Here is a 26,497-nt window from a genome sequence, read left to right as displayed (position 1 = left end):
GATGTGCAGTTAGATGGTCAGAAAAGCAAGTTTACCTTTCCAAGTCTTGGATTTAAAGGGCCTGAAATAGATTTAAGCATGTCGAAGAAAGATGTTGACGTAAAACTACCAGAGGTGAAGGCTGAGGTCAAACTCCCTGATACAGAACTTAAAGAACTTTCAGGCTCCATTTCAGCTCCACAGGCTCCAGAACCAGACGTTGATGCTAAATCTAGAAAGGCAAGCTGGACAATGCCAAGATTTTCATTTTCAAAGCCAAGTGTGAAGGCACCAGAAGCTGAACTCAACGTTGAGGGCCCAAAAGTTGATGTTTCGATTCCTGAAGGAACCGTGGAAGTCAAACAACCAGAAGGTGATGTGCAGTTAGATGGTCAGAAAAGCAAGTTCAAGTTTCCAAGTCTTGGATTCAAAGGGCCTGAAATTGATTTAAGTATGTCGAAGAAAGATGTTGATGTGAAACTACCAGAGGTGAAGGCTGATGTGAAACTTCCTGGTGTTGAAGTGAAGAAACCATCTGCTGAAGTAGAAATTAAATCTCCTGAGATCAAACTTCAAACAAAGGATACAGATGGATCGCCATCCAAATTTAAGATGCCGACATTCAAGATGCCAAAGTTTGGAGGAGGTAGCCCAAATGTCTCAGTTGATGTCCCTGATATGGACAAAGACATGAAGCTGGAAGGAGCTGACATTAAGATTCCTGAGGACGTTTTGACAGTGGAAGTTGTAGCACCGAGCATTAAGACAAAAGGTCCATCAATTGATATAAAAATGGCTGAAACTGAAAAAGAGAGAAGAGGAAGCAAGTTTAAATTTCCAAGTCTTGGATTTAAAGGGCCTGAAATCGATTTAAGTGCATCAAAGAAAGATGCTGAAGTAAAACTACCAGAGGTGAAGGCTGAGGTCAAACTCCCTGATGTTGAGGTGAAACAGCCTTCTGCTGAAGTGGAAATCAAATCTCCCGAGATCAAGTTTGAAACAAAAGACACAGATGGGTCTCCATCCAAATTTAAGATGCCAACATTCAAGATGCCCAAGTTTGGAGGAGGTAGTCCAAGTGTCTCAGTTGATGTCCCCGATATGGACAAAGACATGAAGCTGGAAGGAGCTGACATTAAGGTTCCTGAGGAAGTTCTGACAGTGGAAGTCGTAGCACCGAGCATTAAGACAAAAGGTCCATCAATTGATATAAAAATGGCTGAAACTGAAAAAGAGAGAAGAGGAAGCAAGTTTAAATTTCCAAGTCTTGGATTTAAAGGGCCTGAGGTTGACATATCAAAGAAGGATGCTGAGGTCAAACTACCAGAGGTGAAAGCTGAGGTTCAAGTACCAGATGTGAAAGTGAAGAAACCTTCTGCTGAGGTGGAAATTAAATCTCCTGGAATTGATTTGAAGGCAACTGATGTTGAAGGATCACCCTCCAAAATAAAAATGCCAGCATTCAAATTCCCAAAATTTGGAGTTGGAGGTCCGCAGGTCAGTGTGGAAGGACCCGACTTGGACAAAGACATGCATGTTGAGGGAGCAGATCTGAAGATAGAAGGACCCAAAGTTGAAGTCAAGCTACCTGATGTTAAAGTTAAAGAGCCTTCAGGCTCCATTTCAGCTCCACAGGCTCCAGAGGCAGAAGCAGATGCTAAATCGAGAAAGACAAGCTGGACAATGCCAAGATTTTCATTTTCAAAGCCCAGTGTGAAGGCACCTGAAGCTGAGATCAACCTTGAGGGCCCGAACGTTGATGTTTCGATTCCTGAAGTAACTGTGGAAGTCAAACAACCTGACATTGAGTTCAAGCAACCAGAAGGTGATGTGCAGTTAGATGGTCAGAAAAGCAAGTTTACCTTTCCAAGTCTTGGATTTAAAGGGCCTGAAATAGATTTAAGCATGTCGAAGAAAGATGTTGACGTAAAACTACCAGAGGTGAAGGCTGAGGTCAAACTCCCTGATACAGAACTTAAAGAACTTTCAGGCTCCATTTCAGCTCCACAGGCTCCAGAACCAGACGTTGATGCTAAATCTAGAAAGGCAAGCTGGACAATGCCAAGATTTTCATTTTCAAAGCCAAGTGTGAAGGCACCAGAAGCTGAACTCAACGTTGAGGGCCCAAAAGTTGATGTTTCTATTCCTGAAGGAACTGTGGAAATCAAACAGCCAGAAGGTGATGTGCAGTTAGATGGTCAGAAAAGCAAGTTCAAGTTTCCAAGTCTTGGATTCAAAGGGCCTGAAATCGATTTAAGTATGTCGAAGAAAGATGTTGATGTGAAACTACCAGAGGTGAAGGCTGAGGTCAAACTCTCTGATGTTGAAATGAAGAAACCTTCTGCTGAAGTGGAAATGAAATCCCCTGAGATCAAACTTCAAACAAAGGATACAGATGGGTCTCCATCCAAATTTAAGATGCCAACATTCAAGATGCCAAAGTTTGGAGGAGGTAGCCCAAGTGTCTCAGTTGACATCTCAGACATGGACAAAGACATGAAGCTGGAAGGAGCTGACATTAAGATTCCTGAGGAGGTTCTGACAGTTAACATTGAAGCACCAAGCATTAAGACTAAAGATGCATCAATTGATATAAAAATGACTGAAACTGAAAAAGAGAGAAGAGGAAGCAAGTTTAAATTTCCAAGCCTTGGATTTAAAGGGCCGGAAATCGATTTAACTATGTCGAAGAAAGATGTTGACGTGAAACTACCAGAGGTGAAGGCTGAGGTCAAACTCCCTGATGTTGAAATGAAAAAACCTTCTGCTGAAGTGGAAGTGAAGTCTCCCGAGATAAAAATGGCAACAAAAGACACAGATGGGTCTCCGTCCAAATTCAAGATGCCAACATTCAAGATACCAAAGTTTGGAGGAGGTAGCCCTAGTGTCTCAGTTGACGTCCCTGATGTGGACAAAGACATGAAGCTGGAAGGAGCTGACATTAAGATTCCTGAGGAGGTTCTGACAGTTAACATTGAAGCACCGAGCATTAAGACAAAAGATCCAACAATAGATATAAGTACCAAAGGAGCAGAACACGAAGGAAAAGGAAGCAAGATTAAACTTCCAAGTCTTGGATTCAAAGCGCCTGAGGTTAACATATCTAAGAAAGACGTGGATGTGACATTATCAGAAGTGAAAGCTGAGGTTCAACTACCAGATGTTAAAATTCAGAAACCATCAACCAAAGTGAAAGTTAAGGCTCCTGGGTTCAAACCTCAAGCAAGTGGCAAACCTGAAGACGTGTCTGTTGATGTCAAAGCTCAGGGGGGCGAAGCTGAGACATCTGGAGGCAAGTTTAAACTACCAAGTTTTGGTATTTCAACACCCAAGGTGAAAGGACCTGAAATCGATGTGAGTTTATCCAAGAAAGATGTCACATTGCCAGCCGTTAGTGCTGAAGTCCAACTTCCTGATGTAGAAATCCAAGAAGTTGTAGATGCCGATCTGGAGGCCAAAGCAAAGCGACCCAGCTGGTCATTTCCACGATTTTCATTTTCAAAATCAAGTGGTAAAGTTCCTGATGCTGATTTAAACCTTGAAACACCCAAAGTGGATGTTGCACTAACAGAGGCCAAAGCAGAAGTCTGTCTGCCCGATGTTCAAGTCAATCAATCAGCAATGAAGGTGGAAGTCAAACCCCCTGAAGTGAAAATCAAATCTCCAGAGATTGGCATTACGCAACCAAAAGTATCGCAGAAAGATGTAAACATCACACTACCAGACGTGAGAGCAGAGGTCAAACTGTCTGAAGGTGAATTGGAAGACACTGATGCTAAGTCAACAGAAGCCTCAGGATCACCGTTGAAATTTAAAATGCCAACGATTAAAATGCCGAAATTTGGTGTTGCAACTCATGACACGCACACCCTGGAAATGCCCAGTGCAGAAAAAACAGCACAAATGGAGGACATTAAAGTTCAGCAAGATGTGACCGTCACCTTCAAAGGTCCAAGTATTGACATTAAAACAGATGTTTCCAAAGCAACCACTTCAGGTTCGGAAACACAAAAGGACGAGATGGAGGCTGTGGGGCCGGGGTCTCCCAGTAAATTCAAATTACCATCGTTGAAAATGCCACGGCTAAGTTTCTCAAGAACTAAATCTGAGGAGGAAAATGTTCCTGTTGACACTGAACATAGGGAAGATAAAGAGGAAGTCAAAGCTGAGACAAAAGAAGGGAGCAAATCACCAAAACCATCGCCGCTGGGAAACATCCTCAAAACTATTGATGTGGAATTTGATGTTCCAAATGCAGAAAAAGTCAAAGATAGTCTTGAAACCTCAAAGAAAGTTAAAATATCAGATGAAGCACCTGGAAACCAGGTAGATAAAGAAGCTACCAAAAGTCCAGAAAGGACAGGATGGTTCAGTTTTAGGTTTGGTCTGTCTTCGCCTTCAGAAGCACCAAAGACCTCTGAGAAAGACCTGAAAAAGAGTGAAAGGAGCCCGGCTGGGGAAACCGGGGATGAGGATGTGAGCCCGTCCTGCTCTGTGCAGTCATCAGACGCCTTTGCTGATATCAGCTCCACAGTCACGAGTGAGCTCGTCGGCCCGTCAATATCCTCGCCCACCAAGGTAACCGTCAAATACTCCGATCCCGGCGTGGCCGCCGGACCCGAAGAGATTCAGAGTAACATCATCACCTCCATGGCAAGGACCGAGCTGCTCTCAGAGATTCCTAACCTACCCGAGAAAATCACAATTCCGTCATCAGGCGTCTCGTCGTCATCAGAGGACACGCTCCGGCTCGAGTCGGGAAAAATACACGTCATTACGTCTAACATCCAAGCAACGCCAGAATCCCAGCATGCCAGGCTGCTGACGGCCATCCAGGTCCAGCCGGCTGCCAGCGTTTCTCTAATGTCAGAGGAGAATGAAGCTTCGTCGTGGACCATGGAGAAGACTCAGGGTGGCGTGAAGACCGTGTTCGAGAGGCGCGTGGTGAAGGAGACGTCAAGTGAGAGCACGGAAACCATGGTGATCACCAAACAGATCAGCCACGTCTTCGAATCCTCGGAGCCCATCTCAGGAGAGACGGCTTCATCCATCCAGCGGCTCCGAGACACGGTGCACTCCGAGAAAATGAAATTCTTCGATGAGGCTGAAAAGTAAGAAAACACACGCACAAAAAAAAAAAAACCTTCACACAGTTCAGGGCTGCCGGGCTCTGAAGTTCAGCATTTACATGGACTTGACAGGAAAGCGAGAAAGCTGAGATACTGGCAGCTGGAAAATGTCAAGACAAATGCAATTCATTATTCTAATGAAGGAATTTGTCAGCGCCGATGAAGGTGGAGATATCTGACCGCATGTCGACCCGTGAAAAAAAATAATACACACTGATGAAGTGATCAAAATGCTAATAAGCTCTGTAAATGACTGTCTTTACTGCAATATAAAGCTCCCATCTCACTGGGCTGACAGCATGCTGATGGTACTGGATGACCTGGTCCCAGTCCAGATTCTCCTGGTCCTGGTCCCAGTCCAGATTCTCCTGACTGTAGCTACATCTCGCCCAACATGCGAGCGCCTATTGACTTGTCACAGCCCACGGCGATGGGGGTTTATTTATTGTGGAGCTTCACGCAGCATCTTCGCTTACGTTGCAACACTTCCTGTTCCTGCTTACCAAATCTCTGATTTTGTAGTTTTTAATAGTAAAGTACTGATCCAGTAACTTGTGCTCGCCCTTTCCGAGATCATAACCATGTTTAAAAAAAATCTGCTGCAAAAAGCTGGAAAGATGTTACTGACATTCCAAAATACGTTTACAGTATAAAGCTGAGAGTAGAGAGCACCAACCGTGCAGCAACACAGTATAGAAATGTATATTTCCATGTATCACTGAGATATTCTTACTGCTGTAGCTAAAATGTAAAGAGATACTAGCAATGCAAAGCTGAAATGCAACTGTACTGCTGCAACTCTATTTTTTAATAATACTTTGCTACTTAGAACCTAATTTGCTACGATAGAAATCTGTGGAGAGTGAGACCTCTTTCAATATCTCTGTACAAAATGGGAATATTGAAGTTGCTGTGTAAATAGCTTTTAATGACCTCTGGAGTTTTATTTGATTACTGCTCCTGTTTGTATTCTGATCGGCTTCAACTCAACGTGTTTGCAAAGGTATATACAATAAATAAAGACTATTATACACAGTGGTGTGTGTGGGACGAATCATTTCAGGTCATTAAAATCCAATAAAGGTGTTTTTTTTTGTCCGTTTCTTTTCGTTCAGCAGCCACATACTAGTCAGCTCGAGTTTAATGGGATGGAAGGACAGAATAATGACCCTCAGGGGAAAAAAAAAAAAAAACAACAGATCCAATGTTCTCCCAACAGAAAGACTTCTTAAAATGCTCACAATTATAAAAATGTCTTTGGAAAGAGTTAACAAACTTTATTTCTATAGCACTTTAAAAGAAATTAATAGAACAAAAAAAAAAAAAATCTCCAAATTGGTTTAAAAAACTAAATGTAATGGGAAGCTAACAACATCCGGCATCCTTATGAACATAGAGCATCTTCCTCCACCAAAATCCAGATTATAAAGCATCTTCCTCTAATTGCTACAACTTCAGCTAACATCTGGATTATTATAATTTAATGGTTGAATCAGTCATCACTAACCTCTAAAAGTCAGAAAAGCAATCAGAGACTATTGGACATAATCGTTGTTAAACAGCCTGATGAAGCTTTTTGAACAGTGGTGATTTTCAGAAACATGTTTCTGATTGAGCTTGTACCTGTACACTCAGGTGTCTGTCTCTACTACGTACTACTTTTAAAAAAACTACGGAATCTTCAGGATTCCTTACATATACAATAAACTGAAATTAAAAATCACATTTTCATGCCACAGAAAACAGTAGCATAGTTGAATTTGCACACTAGAGGGAGACACAGCTCTTAACAGCATCTCACTGGAGATTCAAGAAACTGTTCAAAGGGGGAAGAGACACTTTTCAATATGATGCACCGAGAAATTTCTGTGCTGCTTCAATAAGGAAAGAAACTGTGTGTGTGTGTGTGTGTGTGTGTGTGTGTGTGTGTGTGTGTGTGTGTGTGTGCGTGTGTGTGTGTGTGTGTGTGTGTGTTTGACTATGAGTCAAAAATACCCTTCAAATCTCAGATAAAATAATACATTCGACATTAGACAACGTTTACCTAACTTAAAGTCAACGTTCAGCTGTATTAAAGGTGAAAACTTACCGGATGAATACAGAAAGACGAAAACTTCAGAGATTAAAAAAAAGAAAAAAAAGACGCAGCTGCTTCTGATGTGGTCCAGTGCTGCGTTCACGTGCGCCTCGTAAGTTTATCACATTTATGGCAGAAACCCGAAACTTTCTCTTTATTTTCTCTTGACTTTTGTTTAATAAAGGAAATAACGTGTTCAGGCCACAACATCTACAATCAACCAGAATTTTCCTTTGAAATTTTTCCTGACTCAAAAAAAATAACTTAAATATCATTTGGGTGAAAAGCAGAGAAAAAAGCTGCATGTTTTTCCATGTCTGAGGAAGACGAAGATCTGCTGGTTAGAGTCTGAAGAATTACATGAAATCTCTGAGGGAAGCGATCATCTCACTATCTTCACACAGACTGTTAAAACCTGTGTTACCTTCCTAGTTCCCAGCTGTATAAACTCCTCTGATATGAATAAAAAAAAATATTTAAACACTTAAATTGCACTGTGCATATAATAGATCCATTATTTTCAGTGTCCAGTACATATTCACACACAATGACTGAAATGTATTGATTGGCATATTGATTCTTAATGTCTCAACGTTTAGTACCTTGCTAATTTAACCTAAATGGAACGATGTCCCCTGATCCTCATGAAGGATCCATTATTTGTGCACCTGATTGGTATATCGGGCCGACCTGCGACGGATGCTCACGTGATCCTCTAATATGTGCGCCCATTAAGGATCCATTATTTGCGCAGTGCAACCACTCTCCCGTGCCCTTTGGGATGCCGTGATTTCCCACAGTCCCTGGAGGCTGCACGCGCCTGGTCGCACTGCGCAGGCTCCGAACACTTGAACGGCAACTTCACCGGAGAGCCGCGCGCGCCCCTCCGCCTGTCGCCCACAACAGCCCGCATCATCATCATCACCCTCCTCATCCTCATCCTCAGCAGCAGCAGCGGCGGCGGCAGCAGTGTGATGAAGAGGACGGAGACCTGAGACACTGGAGCAGCCCGCAGACAGGTACGGAGCTTTTACGCGCTTATTCTGTCATAAAACAAGTAAAAAAAAAACATTCTTGAATTCTTCATTTGGCACATTGCAACCTGGCCCTTGTCATTTTTCTTGTTCTTTAAAAAAAAAAAAAAAAAAGATTGCAGTAGACTTATTTCAATATTCCCTGACATATATGATGTTGCTGAGATGTTAGATGGAGTTTTTCTGCGCGCACAGTGCCGGCCCGTGGGCAGCAAGGCGCAGATCGGTCTGTACAGTCTGAGTGTAGGTGTAGCAGAGAGGGCTTTATTATACCGGCGTTTAAATCTATTAATAGTCTCTATTTCCTACCTGTTGTGCGCCGTGCAGGTAGATCCCCGCTTTAAACCCTGCACGCTGCGCACTTATGAGGAATTGTGCGCAAATTTGCGATGCGTTAAAATAAGTTCCAGCGTCTATAAAGCATCAGTGAAGTGAGAAAATAGAAGAGGAAATATGAGCAGGGCCAACAAACACTAACGGAGCCACAGTGAACTTCAGCAGAAAGAGAGCAGCTGCATGGAAAGTCAAAAATAAGAACATCACTATTTCAGGCTGTGGATCGGATTTTTTTCCTTTTCTTCGTGTCCTTGGGCTGAAAAACTCACTGGATTTACCAGAGGAACCTGCATTTGAGGAGGTGGTGCCGCTTCTGGCTCTGATTTAGAAGCACAAATGGAGAAAAAAAAGTGTTTGAAGTGGAAGCAATGAGAGCGCAGAGAGCGCGGAGAGGTCAGAGCTGTTACATCCTCTCTGTATCTGCAAGAATAAAGCAGAGGAATTAAAGTGTGAGGGCTGCGCAGACCGCAGGATGCCAGGTTGGACTTCCTCCACCATGGTGAGACTCCCGATGGACAGAAGAGAGAGGAGGAATTTTAATCCGTCAGGTCACACCAGATGTACACATTTCATCCAAGAAGGAACTGCAACAATGAAAGTGGAGGCGGAGGATGCTGGAAGGACCACTTTTCAATATTTGGGTGTTTTCCAGGGGATTTTTTTTATTTTTTTGACAAACGTGTGGTTTAAAACTCCAAAAGACACCAGAGTGTGTGCTCTTCCGTTTGTTACAGCCTGGGAATTAACTGTAAAAGGCAGAAAAAGCTCTAAGAATTGATCCAATGATCTGCTCTTCCAGTATTATTTGAAAATCGTCAAAACAGCTTTGATATATTTTGTGTGTTATCCATAAAAAACAAAGACATTTTGAAACCAGGAGTCTGAAACTGCAGAATTTGTGTGATTTCCAATCTTTAGGAATATCTATGATTCTGAAAGATTTCGTGGCTTGTTGTAAAAGAGTGAGGGACATTTTTTTTTTTTTTTTTTTATAAAATAAGAGTAATTTTTGTGATTTCCTCTCATTGCTGTGTTGATGTTCTGATTCTTTTCTTTTTACTTCAGTAAATACTTGGACAGTAGAACTCTGGAACGTATTTTTGTCACAGATTTGTTTCTTGAGCAGAAAGGAACAGAAACGCATCAGAATTATAAAATGAACTGTTGTGCAAAATGTTGAGGTCATGTTTACACGACAAGTTTAAGTAGAAATGCATAGATTTTGCTTCATAAAAGTTTTGCATTCAGGGCAACATTATGAAAATTATGTCAATTTCCACGGAAACACTGAAAACGATACAGTTTTCACCAGGGGCCACTAGTGGGAGCTGCTGTTTCCTCCTGAAATGAAACCACATACACACAAACAAAGCATTTTCAGTGCTCTGAGCTCCGTCTTCCTGTAAACAGACACTTAAAACACTCCGGAAGTTTGGCATTTTCACCTGAAATCGTTGCCGTGGAAACAGGCCCTGAGTGGAGACACCAAAACGCCGTCGCATTCGGACCACTGACACAGGAAGTGAACGACGCTGGTTTTCTCTTTGAAACGACGCCAGGATGTTTCAGGAAGTCTGACGTGTTCGAAGCAAACAGAAAAATAGAAGAAAAGAGTCATTTTGACAACAGCCTGCAGCTGGAGGCCAGAGAGGTGGAGCTGGAGGGTTCGATCCCCACAGGGGACAGACTGGGGCCCCCGAGGAAGACCCTCCACCGCCATGAGCGCCGTAATCTGTCCACTGACCAGTGGGTCAATTTGACAAGAAAAAAAAAAAAAGGAATCTACCGCAGAGTTTTATTAAAATCCGATCAGTTCAGTTTGAGTCGCAACGGAAGGCGGTGGAAGGTGGAAGAAGAGGAGACGGGGTGACAGGAAGGAGGGCGGCGGCGGTCAGTGACGTCGGCCAGGAGCCAAGACGCATAAAGTGCTGTGATCCAACCGACCAGCAGAAATCCACGTTTTGATGTCAGAAAGCACACTGCGACGCAGCTGTTTGCTCGGGAGGCTGCAGAGCCCCTGGGATGCGTCTTGTTGACCTCTGACCCCTGTCCATCACCCAAAGCGGTCAGCCCTGGACCTCTGAGGATCGCGGAAGGTGCCCCGGTGGTCCGGTGATGGGGAGCTACAGAGCACTCGGCAGGCGGTCATAATGTTATGGCGGATCAGTAAATATCAACTTAGTTGAAATTCAGTCACGACTCCAGACTCTGCTGCCTCGTCTCGACCCAGCTCGAGATGTAAATAGAGGAGTCTCTTCTCGTCTGGCGTCTCCGCCGAGGCAGAAGTGACGAGTCCTTCCTGCAAAGCCGGCAGACTTTAACACATGGACGACCCCGTTCACACCTGATGCCTCCAATCAGCAGCCATTATTCAGCCAGTGAAGAAGAAGACGTCGAGGTAGACGACCCGGATCAGACGGAAGTCACGTGCCCGACTCCAGAGCGGCCGGAGCGACGGCGCCGGCCTCCGAGGAGGAGAGGCCGCATCGTCTCGCCGGCTGCCGCCGCGGCCGACCGCCGTTCTCCACGTCTCACGACAGCTCGCGAAAAGCCGCGAATCAGCTGCAGGCCTCGTGCGCTCCGGCGGAGTGCAACTCTCAGACAATCAGGGGCATAAAATCTCAATTTTTTTATCTCCATGGCAACAGCAACTGCCGGTCTGATTGTATTGGAAGTGGTGTTTTTTGATAAGTTAGAAGTGGATTCCTCGTTTTCATGCCAGAAGAAAAAGCTTCAGTTTGTAAAAGTGCCTCTTAGAAAAGAATCAGAACGGGCATTTGTGGGATGAGTCTGAGCGTTCAGGATCAGTCGGAGCAGCACAAACTGAATATGCAGCAGACGTTCTTATCCACAGCTTCTGGGAGCATCGGCAGGAGTTTGGACACAGCATCGTTCGTCCTCTGGATGATAAAATATTGAATCCATCAGGAATGATCATGTGGAGGATGGTTGGAACTCGTGTTTCACCAGTGGACAAACGTCCTGAACGTATCATCTGCCTGCCGTCAAACACTGAACAGGTTCATTTTCATTTATTGATTTGTGTCAGTATGAGAACACTTGCGGTGACCCACTTTTGGGCTGAGTGCCACCAGTTGAGAACCGCTGCCTGATGTCGGGTGGTGAGGAATCTAATAAAAAACAAGGTTTACATCTTTCTTTTGATGAGACGATAACGTTACTGAAGGTTTTCTTAGATCAGTTCTACTGCTGTTTAAACCAAACTGACCGATGAATTCTCTGGTCGAATCGCTCAGATTTCCATTTCCATGTTTGCTCCATTCCCCGTAAAACAGCTCTACTGTAGGAATACATGTTCCCATAATCCTTTGTAACAAGGTTTAGACACACCGGTGGTTCTCAGCCTGGACTCTGGAGGTTTGGATCCATCTGAAGTTGTAAAAAATCAATTTGCAGATATCAGTGAAAACCAGAAGGCGATGCTATCTGACGTTAGAGGGAGTCTGCAGCGTGGAAGCAGTCTGGGAGACACTTGCAAGTGACATGGCATCTCCCATAATCCTTTGCTGTTGGAGACAACGCGCTGTCCTTTCTGGACAGACAATAGTGTCATTCTTCACCCGCTTCTCTCATCATACTGTTTCGTCTGAGAGCAGCAGAATCACCCGAGACTTAAATATCCTGACACTTGTGACACCAGGGAGTCTGACAGGTCGATCTTTAAGAGGCGATCTCGAAGAATGTGTTAAAAATCCACTGTGGCGCAGCGAGAACATGCAAACTCCACACAGGAAGCTGTGCACCCACATTCAGACACTGAGGAGACGGTGCTCATCACCGCTGCACAGTCAGCCTCAAATCGAAACTGCTTTCGTCTCTTTTTTGTATTGTGAAGTAGTATTATTATTATTACCACAGCGAGTGATTACATGACTCACTGTCAGGTAGCAGGAGGAAAAAAAAATAAATCACAGACAATTCCTGCCAGAAGATCAGATAAAAACACCTCAAATCTCATTTTAGATGAAGAGAATGGCTTTTTGTCGACCACAAACATTGAATCCATGTCCCTATAAGTTGGTACAAAACAATCATCCAACATTCGACGCTCTGGCAGGTGTCACGATCAGAGCTCACTGCACCTAGGAGGTGTTTTTTTTTTTTTTTTTTCCTAGCAAGCGAACATTTTGTCCTCAAAATTGATGCGAGAAGCAGAAAAGCTGCCAAGTTGAAGGATTGGAGCCAGTTTGACAATGACTGAGTCAGAGGCGCTCCGGTGGGCTCTTCCTGCTCTGCTGCCGTCCGAGGGAGGAGAAGATGTGGCGGACTCACCGACGAGCAGGAATCACAGGGAAGAGTCACCGGATCAAAACACCAGGCAAAAAGGCAACGGAAATATGCAAATGACCAAGAAAGACACAGAGGCAGACTGGGAAAACACAGCGGGAGGCAGGAAGTGACCAGACACAGGAGGAAACACTCGGAACGACTCCCAGTCCACATTATCTCCACTGATACAGTCCAGCGGCCACAGCTCCCCTCCAATTCAGAATCAGAATGTCATCCTCTTTAAACCAATGAAAAATCTTCAGAACAAAACGGACCGTTCTGGATTCAACTGAAATCTGTCTGGTTCAATCTGAGTTTTAAGCTGAATTTAATACTTCCTCGACCATGTAACATCATGTGACCTCCGGTCGTTCTGCTTGTACTCTGGTCCTGTCGCCATGACCCACAAATTCCAAGATGGCCGCCCTGAGCCAGCGCTGGACTCGAGCTGAGACTTTTTGTTTGATAGGAGCTTTAGAAGAAATGGATATAATGAAATCCCTTGATGAATGGAAGCTTAAAAAAATGTGCTCCTTCATAAAGCTGAAGCCTTAAGTTAATCAAGAAAGACAGAAAACACACAGGAAGTGGAGTTTGTTTACTTCCTGTAGACGTAAATATGTCTTGTCCGCTCCTCTGTCCGATCAGAACCCTTCACAACTCCCAGATATTAAAAGGGCTAAAAAAATATAGGAGGTAAAACATGTTTTACAAGTAAACCTCAATTTCAATTTCCATGTTAATGTGAAAGTAAAAACTTTAATTCTGAAGAAGAATATTGTTGTCGGTGTTCTCCCATCCTTAATGTTTAGACTGTATTATTCTCCATTTCGGTTCAGACTTGAAGCTTGTTTTCTACATTCGTGCCTCTATAGAAGCGCCCACATAGAGCAGGTCGAGCTGGCGGGTCTGAGGTTCTGGCTGATTGGAGCGTTTCAGCAGGACGGCGTTGGTTAAAGCCAGACTCTCAGCTCTGATCTGCCGTCGCTGTGTGAACTGATTGACGTCCGCCTGCTGTTGTTTTCGCGGTGTGATTTGACTCGTTGACTCTAATTGTCTATTGTTGTTGACAAATCGGAGTCGGCTATTATCAGAAACACCACTGATTGGCCCTGTAAATATTGGTCCCAGAGCGCGAGACGAACAATGTGAGTGATCAGCGGCGCCGCAGGCTGGCCGTCAAATCAGCCCGTTCGCCTTTGTTTTCCAGCGTTTCACAGCAAACCTGAGTGCCGACAGCTTATTGATCAGCGGCGATTCCCTCCGCAGGATGACCGAGGTGATGAACTCTCTGGAGCCGGGGACGGAGGACTTCAGCGGGGGAGGAGCGGGGGGAGATCAGGACGCAGTATCCTCCCCACGTTCGCGTGTTTCCCTGATTTTGAACGCCAGCAGAGAGCCGGCGGCGGTGAGTCAGAGCTGTGGGCCGACGCCGCCGAGGCCAGGAGCTGGACTCCGTCCCGCTGTGGGTAAACGCTGTACGTCTCATCCAGCTGAGGCGGAGGGACGGGCGAGTTATCGTCTACTACCCTGCAATTTCCTCCAGCGACATGAAGCATCGCCGTCAGCTGAGAACACTTATGCTCCCTCTTATAGCCGCCGGGGGCTGGACGCCTCAGCAAGTTACCCCGAAACAGCAAGGGGTTAGGCGACTGAAGCTTAAACAAATTGAAATAAAATCACATTATTTTCTCCTGTTTCCTAATTATGTATCCAGTCCAAAGCTTTTAAGCGGTGCTCCCAGAAATGATAAGAAATTAAATATTACGCTCAATGTTTAGAGTGTCGATCTTCAATTCTGTTGACATTTAAAGTGCTCTTTCAGATTTTTCTATATGATTTTATATATTATTCATTACATATATTTGAGATCTGTAGTTCTACATCATGTTGCCATCAGGAGGACTGAGTTAGCTCAGGACTGCTTTGACACACACTACCCAGTAAACAACAGTTTAGTGAAAACGTAACAGTTTGGGCTATGGCTAAGCACTAACTGAGATTTCAGAGAGAAACAGCCGCTTTTCAACGAGACAAAAGATTTTGCGATTGAACAAATGAGAATAGAAATGACTGACATCGTTTTCAGAATGTTGCAGAGAAAACACAAAGCTTTCTGAAACAAAAAGGCCAAAATGATTTGTGTTTTCCCTTGAGAGGGTGTGTAAACGGGCCTGAGTGAGTTCAGGATGAAAGAGGAGATTCCCTCCAGTCAACACTGATCCCGTCTCTGCTGACAGGCTCTTTGGTCCCTTATGTGAGGACGCCGTCATGCGTCTTCCCAGAATGCCGTTCACCGAGAGCATTGCAGGTGGCTCCACCATCTTCCCTCCGTCCACACAGGGATTCAACAGAAACCATTTGTCTTAAAGTGGCGTTCAGACCTAAATGCACAGTTCCGGCGGAACATTAGAGAAACAAATGAGGGCGGTAATCCTCAGCGTGCACATCTGGGATTCTTGCTCTCGCGTACATATATTTCCTAATCCAATTTTCTCCATGTGGGATGAGTTGTGGCATGTTCATCCGCTGCTGTTATCCTTACATAAGCTCTCCCCAGATCTTCCCTGAGACCCATGAAAGGTATCCCAAGCTGTCCAAGAGGCTGCCGTCCATCGTGGTGGAGCCCACCGACGCCACTGAGGTGGAGAGCGGCGAGCTGCGCTGGCCGCCGGACGACCCCGGCTCGCCGGACGCCAAGGGCGAGAGGAAGATCCCCGGAGATCAGGCCGCAGGTGAAGCAGAGCGACCTCCACATCCAGAACATTCTCACACAGCGCGGTAGAGCTCTTCAAAAAAAGAGGATGTTTTGGTCTGAAGGACGGTCCTGAGTGGCGGCCGGTCAAGAGAACCATCAGATACAGAGAAGGGCTTTAGACACCACAGCGTCTCTCAGCTCAGCTCACGGTCAGGACACTTCAGCGCTTTTATGACCCTGGTGTCACTTTAACCCTTCAAAACTAAAATAAATCCTACTGTGAGCTGAAACATGGGAGCTTTGTTCAGATATGAAGTTAAATGAGGAGAATAAACAGAAAGGCACTCTATTTCAAACATTCTAGTTAAACATTTAACTGAAGAATATTTTCAACATTTATTTAAAGAAATAATTTTAAAAACAGGGTTCAGTGACACTGACGCCCACAGCGATCTCAAACAGCTGTGAATTAAGTGAAAGCCATTATTCTGTGCCACTGCCTCCGTCAGGCGGGTCTGTCTTCATCCTTTGTGGGTCTGTCTGTTCAGTGACTCACTCGGCTTCTTCAGCTCCTCGGTCAGTGCTGGGAAGATGCTCTGTGATCTCAGGCCACGTTTACGCCCCAACATTCCAAGTAAAAACTACGTCCATTTACACAAAACTGCAGAATGGAACTGTTATTACAGTACAAGTGCAACGCTAGACCTACCAGGTCCAGGAGAATCTGGACCAGAACCAAGACCTGGAGAATATGGACTGGGAGTCATGACACCCTGGAAGAAAACACGGCTCTTATTCTGCCTCTACTGAGCATGTGCAGAACATCTGCTTCTTCCAGAAGCAGCGGTTTAGGAAAGGTGGGTTTTTTCCCCGTTCCCTTGGAGACGCAGTCGCAGCGTTTTCAGAAAGTTGTGTTTTCAGTGACTCTGAGCGTCGCTGTCCTGAAAATCATCTCCAGACTTGAAGACACTGTCATGTAAACGGAGCCTTTCAGGGTCAGTTCAGGATTAATGAGGCTTTTTCCAGTAAACAGGAGTTTGGTTCAACGGTAACTGAGCTGCTTCTTACTGGAGCTAATGCTAATGCTAACCAGTAAACAGGACAGCGAGAGACAACACCGTCACAGCTCTCTTCACTGTTAGCCTGGTTACATTTAGGTAACGAGCCTCAACTAAAACTTACCAGTAACTGAGTTACTAATCTCTCATGAAGTAATCAGTAACTAACTCCTGGTACAGGTTCGTGCTTCACAATTTTTCTTCACTGAATTCTTTTGAAGCTTCCTGCTGCTGGTTCCTGGTGTTTAAATCAGAACATTCTCCTCGGTTCTTTTCCATTTATTATTTTTCGGGTCAGGAATTAGCATTTATCTGTGTGAATGTCTCTATTGTAACGAAGCGCCTGAGCGGCTCACTGTAAAGAGGCGAGGCGGGAGCGACGGCGGCACGCCGGGGCAGAAAGGTGTGATTACCAGCACCGCTGAGTTGAAACAGCAGCGTCGATACGGAGCCGGTCGATAGAGTCGCCTGACTCTGGGTAAAGAGCGGCGGCTCTGAGGAGATGACTGACAGCTCTCCTCTCCTCCAGCGTGGATCAGGCGTTAGCTTTAGCATTAGCATTAGCATTAGCAGTGCTGGGCTGCTCTCAGATTAAATGTCGGACTGGAAGCTTTTTGTTTGTGTTGGTATTTAGTTTGTGCTGAAAGGCTGCTGCTTTTTATCAGCTGAAATTTAAAGATTGAACTGTAGAATCATTCTCAGCCCAGTTAATACATTATTGGTAGTTATTGCATGATTGTTACTATTATTTTATGCTTTGTCACAGCATATAATTAATCAGTTAAGATTAGCTTATTGGTGCATTATTGGCTCTTATTATTATGCTAGTAGTTTTTATGATTTCATTGGTAGGTATGTTGTTGCTCAATATTATATTATTGGTTTTTATCACGTTATTGATCGTTATTGTTATGTAGGGCTGTCAGAGTTTATTTCAATCATGATAATTAATGTGGGGCTGTGGGAAGATTCATTTTTAAAATCGTGATCAATTGCATAATTAGGGTTCGGGATTTTTTTTTTTGTTTGAAAATTGTATTTGTAATGTAGACATTGTTTGAAGTTGATCTCCATGGGACTTTATTTTGAAAGGAAATCCAACAAGGTTAAAAAAAAGAAATTCTTTCTCTGTATTTTAGCAAATTAAATTCACTAATAAAATTTAAAAGTTTCAACTATTTAAATTCTCTGTGAAAAGAGACTGAACAGATTGTTTGGACTGAAGAATGCTTCATGTTATGGGCTGAAAACTGCCTCGAAATGCAAAACAACAGAATTTTAAACATGCAATTCAAAGCGTCATTAATCACAATGAACTATAGAAATAATGTGATTAATCACGATTTAAAAAAAAATCTTTTCACAGCCCTACTATTTTGTGATTTAGTTATTGGTTTTTAATACATTATTGTTTGTTCCATTATTTATTGCTATGTTATTGGTTGTCATTATATTAGTGGTTTTTCATCATTGTTTGTCATTACAGTGTTATTACATTGCTTACAGCGCAGTACCAGGTAGTGGAACTGGAGCAGTGTGACCCCGGTCAGGCGTTCACATCCAGGCGGCTGACCTCTGAGTCTTCATGTTCTTCCAGGAGGCGCGGAGCCGTCGAGCGTGGGCGATGAAGAGGCCTCTGGGGTCGACATGCAGGACTCCAACTGAGCGCCTCCTGAGAAACACACTGTTTCTGTGAGTGTGTGTGCCGAGACCTGGAGGAGTGACGGCGAGTTCAGAGAGGAGAACACGACGCCAGGAGAGAGAGCGAGAGAGCGAGAGAGAGAGAGAGAGAGAGAGAGAGAGAGAGAGAGAGAGGAAGAGTCAGATTTAAAACAACAGATTCCCAAACCCCAGCTCTCGGGCTTGGAGCCAGAGTTTTCCAGTGGATTTTCTTTTCATTTCACAGGTGAGGAAACTTGTCGTGACTCATGTTAACTAGTAACAGGAACTGAAGGACCAAAGCTGCAATTATTTCCTCACTCTTCTTTTAAAACTATCATTTTTTTCTCTAAATTTATTTCCATGTTGAGTCATGCTGCCTGGAAATCAACCAGAATATAGAATAACCGTTGGCAGCAGACGTGTTTTAAATGTCAAAATCCCCCCTCGAGGATACGACTGTTGACACGGTTCCAGCTTTGTAAATACAGATGATTAATCATGGTGATTAATTTGCTCCCTCTGGCTCCAAGCCCTCGTCGTCCAGATGCCCACGGCTTCATCTGCACATCACATCTGGACAGATGTTTCCAAATGCTGTATGAAGTATTTAGCTCATGTGTGCCATACTACTACTACTACTATTCCTCCCACTAATGGTAGCGACTGTATTCTGTGCACATTGACTGTGTGTGTTGAGTGCTGACTGCTGTAGTTTGGTGATCTTGGTCTCACTATTCACTTTGTAACAATAGCTACGAGTATTTGATTAAGAACAAATCCATCACTTTATTCGATGTTATTGCATTCTTTGATATATTGAAATAGGTACGCGTCGTCTTCTTAGGGTAGGTGCTTTCAAGAGAATGTAACCGTGGTTTTGTTTTAACTTAAGATATTGGAGGAACATGCTGAGGGGAATGTAAAGGCAGTCCATTTTACTACAGAAACCAGAAGCTAAAGGAAAATGAACCAGTATATTTTAGATGTGTGTCATTTGTCAGACATATTTTTTAACATACTGGAAAGCCCAAAAGATTGCACAAGTAATAAACCTTTTGAAAATTCTTAAAATCCTGCCTTGTGTTTATTGTTCCTGTGGGTCTGGAGGTTAGTTTCACTTTAAATGATTCACTGAATCGGTGGCGAATGAAAACTTCCTCTTGGTTTCACTTCTAAGAAGAGTAAAAGCATGGCAAAGAAAAAAAAAATTTATTTACCCCCAAAGGACAATTAGAGAAGAGAGCAAAAAATCAACACAACCACAACACAACTGTGAGCTGGAGGAAGATGCTCTGTAATCTGGATGTTAACTAATATTTTTCAAAACTCTCAGCTCTTTAAACATTGATGTTAGAGGGGCTGTAACCTTTTTTTAGCTAGTCCAAACCCTAGAAATGGCATTAACATGGTAATAGTTTATTTTTGGCGCTAAGGGAAAGTAATTTTGTGTGAAATAAAATATTTTCTGGGGCTAATTCTGAAACCCGGAAGAGAAAACGCTCCATTTCACTGAAAATCCCGCCTCTCCCCCTGTGGACTTCGACTGACAGCAAACTTCAACCAATCAGCGCTTCAAAACAAATACGCTGGCTAGCTTTAGCTCTTTAGCTCTAGCTTCTCTACACACAAAAACGTCTTTTCCTGTGAGAAACTCACCAAGCGCAGACCCTTCAGACCCTCCAGACCCTCCAGACCCTCCAGACCCTCCAGACCCTCCAGACCCTTCAGACCCTCCAGACCCTCCAGACCCTTCAGACCCTCCAGACCCTCCAGACCCTCCAGACCCTTCAGACTCTTGCTCTTGTCTGACTGTTGCTTTCAGACGATGGTCAAAGTTTATCCTCGAAATCGGAGTTACAAAAAGCAGCAACGCTGATTGCCGAGGGCCTGCAGGAGGGAGGGGGGCTCAGGGGAGCCATCTTCACCGTGTGACGTGAACGTGGGAAAACAGAGTGTTTTCACGGGTGCGGGGGGGGGGGCTGCCTCTCTGAGCAGCACGAACACTGGGAAAGCTTAAACACGCAGGCACGGAGGAAAAAAACGCTTTGGGGGTGTTTTCGGTGAGTACATAACTATATAACGAGGTTAAAACATACAAAAAGTGAATTTTGCACGATACAGCCCCTTTAATCAAAGCTTGTCTCTTAAACTCTTCTCTCATTAAAAAATGATTTCTTGTCCTGAAACAGAGCAGCTCTGCAGCGTTTCTCTTCAGTGAGCGACGCTCAGGTGTGTCCTCCTCTTCCTCCTCCTCCTCCTCCTCCTCCTGGAGGAGCTGGAGGCTAATTTATCTAAATATAAATAGTTTAAGAAATGAAATCTGAAGATTAATGATGTGTAAAGAATTCAGAATTCAGACCTTGTTTGCAGCTTTGGCTTTGTTTCAATATAGTCAACATCTGTTTTTCAGCCTTTTTACTAAAGATGCATATAATCTATATAAACAATCACCATATTGATTTATAGTGAAAATAATTATTACTCTTTAGAAAAAGTTGAAAAATCTTAGCTTTAAACAGCTAAATATATTCATTTTGTCTTAGAGTGATTTGCTACAAACTAACTTAGCTGTATGCTAACTTAAAAATGTAGCATTTTGCTATTTTACAGATAAATCACACTAATCTATCAGCTTTCAGTGAGGTTAAAACAGTTTATTATTTATAGACAAAATTTAGAAGATTACAGAAAAAAGGGTTTAATCGTGTTTATATTTGATTTTATTAAGCTGAATTATTCCTTTCTGGGTTTCATTCTTTTATGATAAAATTTGCAATAAATCTAAATTGAAAATCATCATAATGACAAGAGAAAAACCGGTAAATCTTATCTTAACTGTTAAATTTTGTAGATTTCATCCATAGTTTATCAGATTCTCGTCAAAAATCTTGCATCTGAAGAGCTCAGCATGTTTATACGGTGCATTAACATTAATATATATTATTTTTCCCATTCATGTGGCTGATTGTAAAGTTAAGTTGTGAAACTGTACGTGAAACGTGAGCTGCTGTTTGAAGGCTCTCCAGCTCGCTTTCCTTCTTATAAACACAGTGAAATGAAGACGCGTCACTCACACGGACACTTTGATAGCTTGTTGAAGCTGATATACTGCGAAAGGTCAGCGCGGCGTCCTGATCCAGACAGCGAGACGCATGACGGGACCTCCATCTTATTTCCTTCATGCCCCGCTCGCTCTCTGGATGTGACCTTTCCGATGACAACCCTGTGAAGAGCACTTCATCGGAGCACGCCGGGTCACTCCTGGGAAAATGAGGGGCCGTGGCGAGGAGGGGGGGCGAGGAGGGCGGCGAGGGAGCCAGCCAGCATCAATTATCTCTCAAATGTCACAAGCTGCTTTCCAGAGGAGGGAGAAGTTGCACTCTTCTCTCCTCTTAAGCACACGGCAAGCGTCTCGCTCATATTTTACACATAATTCACACAAAGGTGGAAGCTTTTAACATTTACCGCCGCGGAGCAGCAATCAGTGGGACTCCGGCGCGGAGTCGCGCGGAGGTCACGGCGTGGGTTTGGCGGATCAGATCACTCGCTTTGCTGTTTGTGTTGCGTTTGCGGACGTTACTGAGCCACAGCCGCACTTTGGCCCCGTTTCCACGACGACCCAACGTTTCTGCAATTTCTTGTCAAAAACGTTTCACCTTCACACGGCAACGTTCTGAAAACGATGCCCGTTTCCACGGCAACGACAGAAATGCTGAAAGCGAAGTGATTAGCTATTTATTCTGATTGAAGTCAAAAGGGAGAACATGAAGACCGAGAGTAAAAGCCGAAACTCTCTCATGTGAGAGACGCAGGACGGCGTTCCGGCTCTGCTTGGAGCTGCTGAGGTTTAAGTCTCAACACGTTGAGGACGTCTGGGTCGCTTCTCGCTCTGGAAACCCGCCGTCTTCCCGGTGTTGACGCAGGGTTGTAGCATCTGTTGGATAGTTGATGGTTCTTCGTGTGGCTGGAGAAGACCTCATATTTTACCAACGTTCTGCAACCTTTATGACCAAAAGAGCCATTTTCGTGACTTTCTGTCAAGTCCAGTAGTTCTGGAGCCATAAAGAACATTTAACCATTAAAATGAGGCGAACGCAGCTCAGGTAGCTTCTTTCTTGGTTTTAATTCACAAACAAAAACTCTATCTTATGATGCATTCATGAAGTTTTAACTATAGTTCAGAATAGCAAACATTTTATTACATTGAATCTATTTTTGTTCCTGATTTTAACAGTTTTGTTCTTTTCAAGAATTTTTCTTGACAGTTTTGAAATTTTAGCTGTTTTAGCCAGTTTACCTCTTTTCATACTATTTTGTTAGCTTTTTTCCTGCCATATTTCATTTTCCTATGCTAGAAATTGGAGACATTTCAGGTTTTTTAAGCTGTTCTATCATTTTTTTCCCCATTTCTTGTAGTTTTTGCTATTCTTCCCCATTTTCTTGAACCTTTTTGGAATCACCCTTGAACCAAGTGTGACGAATTATATAATAATTTAAAATAACTTAAATGTTTATTCACGAATGATGTCGTGAAGGCTTCATTGAGCCACTACAGAGGGACTAAAGAGCCACATGTGGCTCCAGAGCCACAGGTTGAACACCTGTGGTCTATAAATCCACTATAACCGGCTTCATGAGTCACTGCTAAAAGCCGATTCCTGGGTGAAGACTTGAAAATGTTCCGCTCTGTCAATAATGACCTATTTATCTATTTATGAGTGCGGATTTGATCAGCATCATGCAGTCAGTTACAGCCTGTTATTTTACAGTGAACCGCTGGAGCCTCGGTCAGAGGCTCACAGTCAAACATTCAACAGACCAAACACTCCGTCAGGCAGTGACATTTGTCTTTAACCGCCGTCTGCCTGCAGCAAATCCACACCGTCGTGGCCAACAGGGGGATTCCTGACGCTATTTCTACTCCTTTATACATTTTATAAGGTCTTTTTGACCTTAAAGCTTTGAGCTCACAACGTCAGCAATCCCAGGAGAGCATCTGACTCCACACAGATTTATCAACAGCGTCTTCCACAATGTCCTCTATTTCAGGAGAATTTCGTTTCTCTTCGCCTCCAGCCAGGCTTTGGGACGGTTCTATTGGACTCACCGTCTAACATTTTGGAGAAGAAACAGTCCCGTTCACGTCACTTCGCGTGTGAACAATCCGCTGCTGTTCATCACCTGCAGCTGGATTTTAATTTGGATGTGAGGTCCTTGTCCTGTGACGGGTTATGTAAGCTCAGGCCCATGGGCACTACGGGAAAAGGTCTCCTCTTGGCTCGCCGAGGACAAACATGCATCAGCACAATGAGCTACAACATGACATTTCACTTAGTTCTGGTTTTAAATGTCTCTGGTTCTTCAGCTTGTACCTACTTTACATGGCGTCGTGACATTTATGGCACTTTTCATCACATCCTGGTGATTCTAATGGTTTTAGATCCCATTTCACATCTTATGGTCTGTTTCTCAAAGTCCTTTCAGTCACTATGTGCCTGTTTGTAGAAATGTGGCTTTTCTGGGGACATTCTCTGTCTTTTATCCTGGAACAAGATCCGACTCGGCCCTTTTCACTAATCTCTCCATTCTATTAATATTATATCACTATTAAATTATACATTTTTGAGGATATTTTGGAGGATCTTTTTGACTTTGCTTACCTTTTAAAACCTCATTTAAATTCATCATCAAGATTTTGTAACAGGTTAGTACTGATAACTAACTATTTAAGTTAAAGTTCCTAAACTAGGTGATATCAATGGAAAAAATAATTACAACTGATAAAAAGCAATTCGAAGGCACCATCCATGGAAGCAGCGCTATAAGATTAATGAGAAGTCTGACACCAACATTTGATTATTTTTGATTTAGATAATCTAAACTGTCTCATTCCATATTGAGATTTGGGTTCTGTTTCAGGACCTATACTCTTCACATTATAAAGGCTCCTTATAGGGAATATCATCAGGAAACACTCCATTAGCTTCCACTGTTACGCAGATGATACAAAGATCTACTTATCCATGAAGCCAGATGACACTGATCAACTTGTTAAACTGGAAGTTTGTCTTAAAGACATAAAAACCTGGATGCATCATAATTTTCACCTCCGAAATTCAGACAAAAGAGAAGTTATTTTTTTTTGGCCCAAAACACCTGAAAGAGAAATGATCTAAACAAATACTGACCCTGGATGGTGTTGCTTTAACTCCCAGTAAGACTGTGAGGAACCTGGGAGTGACCTTTGACCAAGACTTATCCTGTAACTCCCACATTAAACAGGTCTGCAGGACCTCCTTCTTTCACCTGCGTAATATTTCTAAAATCAGGAACGTGCTGACTCAAAGCCATGCTGAGAAATGCATTTGTTGACTGTTGTAATTCCTTGTTATCAGGGACCCAACAACTGCCTAAAAAGTCTTCAACTGGTTCAAAATGCTGCAACAAGAGTTCTGAGGAGAGCCAACAGGAGAAATCATGTCACCCCAATATTAGCTTCCCTTCACTGCTTCCTGTTAAATCTAGAATTTAAAATCCTCCTCTTAACCTATAAAGCCCTGAACAACCAGAATCTATCATATCTTATAGAGCTATTAGTCCCATACCGTCCCAGGAGAAAGCTTCGTTCTCAGAGTGCTGGTCTGCTGGAGGTTCCTCGCTTCTCTGAAAGTAGAACAGGAGGCAGAGCTTTCAGCTCTCAGGCTCCTGTTATGTGGAACCAGCTCCCAGTTCCAGTGAGGGAGGCTGAGACAGTCTCTGCTTTAAAACGTTCCTCAGAAGAAGAGCAGTGGCCAGTCCTGAACCTAAAGGTCTTACTGTGGATAGAGAAGAAGTCATATGAGGCCCATTCATTTCACTTTCGCTCTGTTACTGTCATTTGTTCATCCTTCTCCTCTTATTCCTCCCTCTATTTGAAATTCTCAGTTTTTTTTCTGTCCATTTCTTTTTTTTTTTTTAGTTTTTCTCATATAATACAAAATCAATCCCTAAACTTTCACTTCACCCAATTCATTTCAAATTCCACCTGTCGTTCATGTAATTCAGCTCAACTTTTTCAGACCGAAGCTGAAGAACCAGCTGCATGCTAACAGCCTCCGTGACGGGAACTAACCTTCGTTTTGCTGCACTGCTTCTTTTATGATGTGAGAATCATTCATGTCCGGTTTGGAACAAAGAGCAGGCAGCGTGGCGGCGGCGGCGGCAGCGGCGGCGGCGGCGGCCACCACTTGTAAATGCGTGTATTTAAAAGTACCTTTTAACGACACGGCCATTAGAGCGGCGAGCGTTGTGAGGGAGTCGTGTTCTGACGGCGTCAAAGTGAGCCCGGCCCGGACTTTCATCTCCCGCCCCCGCTGGCTTCAAACAGGCCCGCCCAGGAAACACACACACACACACCCGCAGCCTGACAGCATTAATGTCAGACGCATCAGTCAATTCATTCATCTAAACAGAGCAATAAGTGTTTCAAAGTGTTTAAATGGGACAAAATGAAGATAAAGTACCCAGACCAACAGTGAGGGAAAACGGCACAATTTCAGAAACTGGAACTCATCCATTCTGTATGAACCACTGTGAGACCTCGACCGTACAACCAACATCCTGAAAGCCACCTTTCCCTGAGAGAACACAGTGGAGTAGGGAGAACGTGCCTCCAACAGGCTGCATCCCTCTTCAGACTCATCCATCTCACGTGCACAAGTGTGAAAACATGCAAACCGCACATGGACTTTTCTCCTGCATGAAATCAAACCTGACTTTCTGCTGTGAGGAGACAGTGCAAACCACTACACCAACACGTCGCCTTTTTCCAGATCAGGCTGCAGAAGCAGGATCACCTTCAGTGTCTCTGGCCTCATTTTTCATGTAAATTACAGATACAGGCCAACATCTGGGTTTTCTTTATGAGTTGCATAAGAAGATTGATCAGTGTGCAGCTAAAGTGGAGCGCACAGCCAGACACCTATCAGCATCCGATTCACACCTTATATCCGGTTTGTCGAATCCATCCAAGAAAACACCCAAAGCGTTAAGACTGGGTCTTTTTTCTTGTACTTTTGCTTTTGAATTCTGGATTTGATTTAAGAAATTATAATCTGGTGATCAGAAGGTTTTAAAAGTGCATGGAAGCTGAAATTCAAGGTCAGATAGGAGGTTATGGGAAGCAGATGGATCCACAGGGTTCAGATGGTGGAGCCGACCTCAGCTGACGAAGCCTCTGCTGACATGACCATTCC

At 43.7% G+C, this 26,497-nt stretch overlaps 3 protein-coding genes across 4 annotated transcripts; all 3 read left to right on the top strand.

Moving 5' to 3' along the window:
• The first annotated feature begins 132 nt into the window (after nucleotides 1-132).
• LOC115406387 (neuroblast differentiation-associated protein AHNAK-like) lies at nucleotides 133-1,403 on the top strand. Its single transcript, XM_030116388.1, has 2 exons — nucleotides 133-1,174; nucleotides 1,396-1,403. The coding sequence occupies exons 1-2, from the start codon at nucleotides 232-234 to the stop codon at nucleotides 1,401-1,403; spliced, it is 951 nt and encodes a 316-aa protein (XP_029972248.1). The 5' UTR covers nucleotides 133-231.
• Nucleotides 1,404-1,908: 505 nt separating this feature from the next.
• LOC115406498 (protein AHNAK2-like) lies at nucleotides 1,909-5,716 on the top strand. Its single transcript, XM_030116577.1, has 2 exons — nucleotides 1,909-1,932; nucleotides 3,127-5,716. Exon 2 carries the CDS (start codon nucleotides 3,601-3,603, stop codon nucleotides 5,092-5,094), a length of 1,494 nt encoding a protein of 497 aa, XP_029972437.1. The 5' UTR covers nucleotides 1,909-1,932; nucleotides 3,127-3,600; the 3' UTR covers nucleotides 5,095-5,716.
• Nucleotides 5,717-8,033: 2,317 nt separating this feature from the next.
• Nucleotides 8,034-18,603, top strand: si:dkeyp-72h1.1 (protein LBH). 2 transcript variants are annotated; one of them, XR_003933594.1, is made up of 5 exons: nucleotides 8,034-8,204; nucleotides 14,115-14,193; nucleotides 15,406-15,580; nucleotides 18,199-18,367; nucleotides 18,400-18,603. XR_003933594.1 is itself a non-coding variant. In XM_030117592.1 (4 exons), the coding sequence occupies exons 2-4, from the start codon at nucleotides 14,116-14,118 to the stop codon at nucleotides 18,264-18,266; spliced, it is 321 nt and encodes a 106-aa protein (XP_029973452.1). In that variant the 5' UTR covers nucleotides 8,034-8,204; nucleotide 14,115; the 3' UTR covers nucleotides 18,267-18,603. The 2 variants fall into 2 exon arrangements, 1 of the variants encoding a protein (XP_029973452.1); XM_030117592.1 differs by having other exon boundaries at nucleotides 18,199-18,603.
• Nucleotides 18,604-26,497: the final 7,894 nt, after the last annotated feature.

This window comes from Salarias fasciatus, chromosome 19 (genome assembly GCF_902148845.1).
Source record: "Salarias fasciatus chromosome 19, fSalaFa1.1, whole genome shotgun sequence".
Lineage (NCBI taxonomy): Eukaryota > Metazoa > Chordata > Actinopteri > Blenniiformes > Blenniidae > Salarias > Salarias fasciatus.
This window is presented reverse-complemented; position numbering and strand designations above follow the sequence as displayed.

What these genes read in the sequence shown, in the direction of transcription:
- LOC115406387 (XM_030116388.1), top strand. Translation starts at nt 232, where the DNA reads ATGCCAAGATTTTCATTTTCAAAGCCAAGTGTGAAGGCACCAGAAGCT.
- si:dkeyp-72h1.1 (XM_030117592.1), top strand. Translation starts at nt 14,116, where the DNA reads ATGACCGAGGTGATGAACTCTCTGGAGCCGGGGACGGAGGACTTCAGC. An exon ending in CGGGGGGAGATCAGGACGCA is followed by an intron (nt 14,194 to 15,405) that starts GTATCCTCCCCA and finishes AGCTCTCCCCAG; the next exon opens with ATCTTCCCTGAGACCCATGA. An exon ending in CCCCGGAGATCAGGCCGCAG is followed by an intron (nt 15,581 to 18,198) that starts GTGAAGCAGAGC and finishes ATGTTCTTCCAG; the next exon opens with GAGGCGCGGAGCCGTCGAGC.
- LOC115406498 (XM_030116577.1), top strand. Translation starts at nt 3,601, where the DNA reads ATGAAGGTGGAAGTCAAACCCCCTGAAGTGAAAATCAAATCTCCAGAG.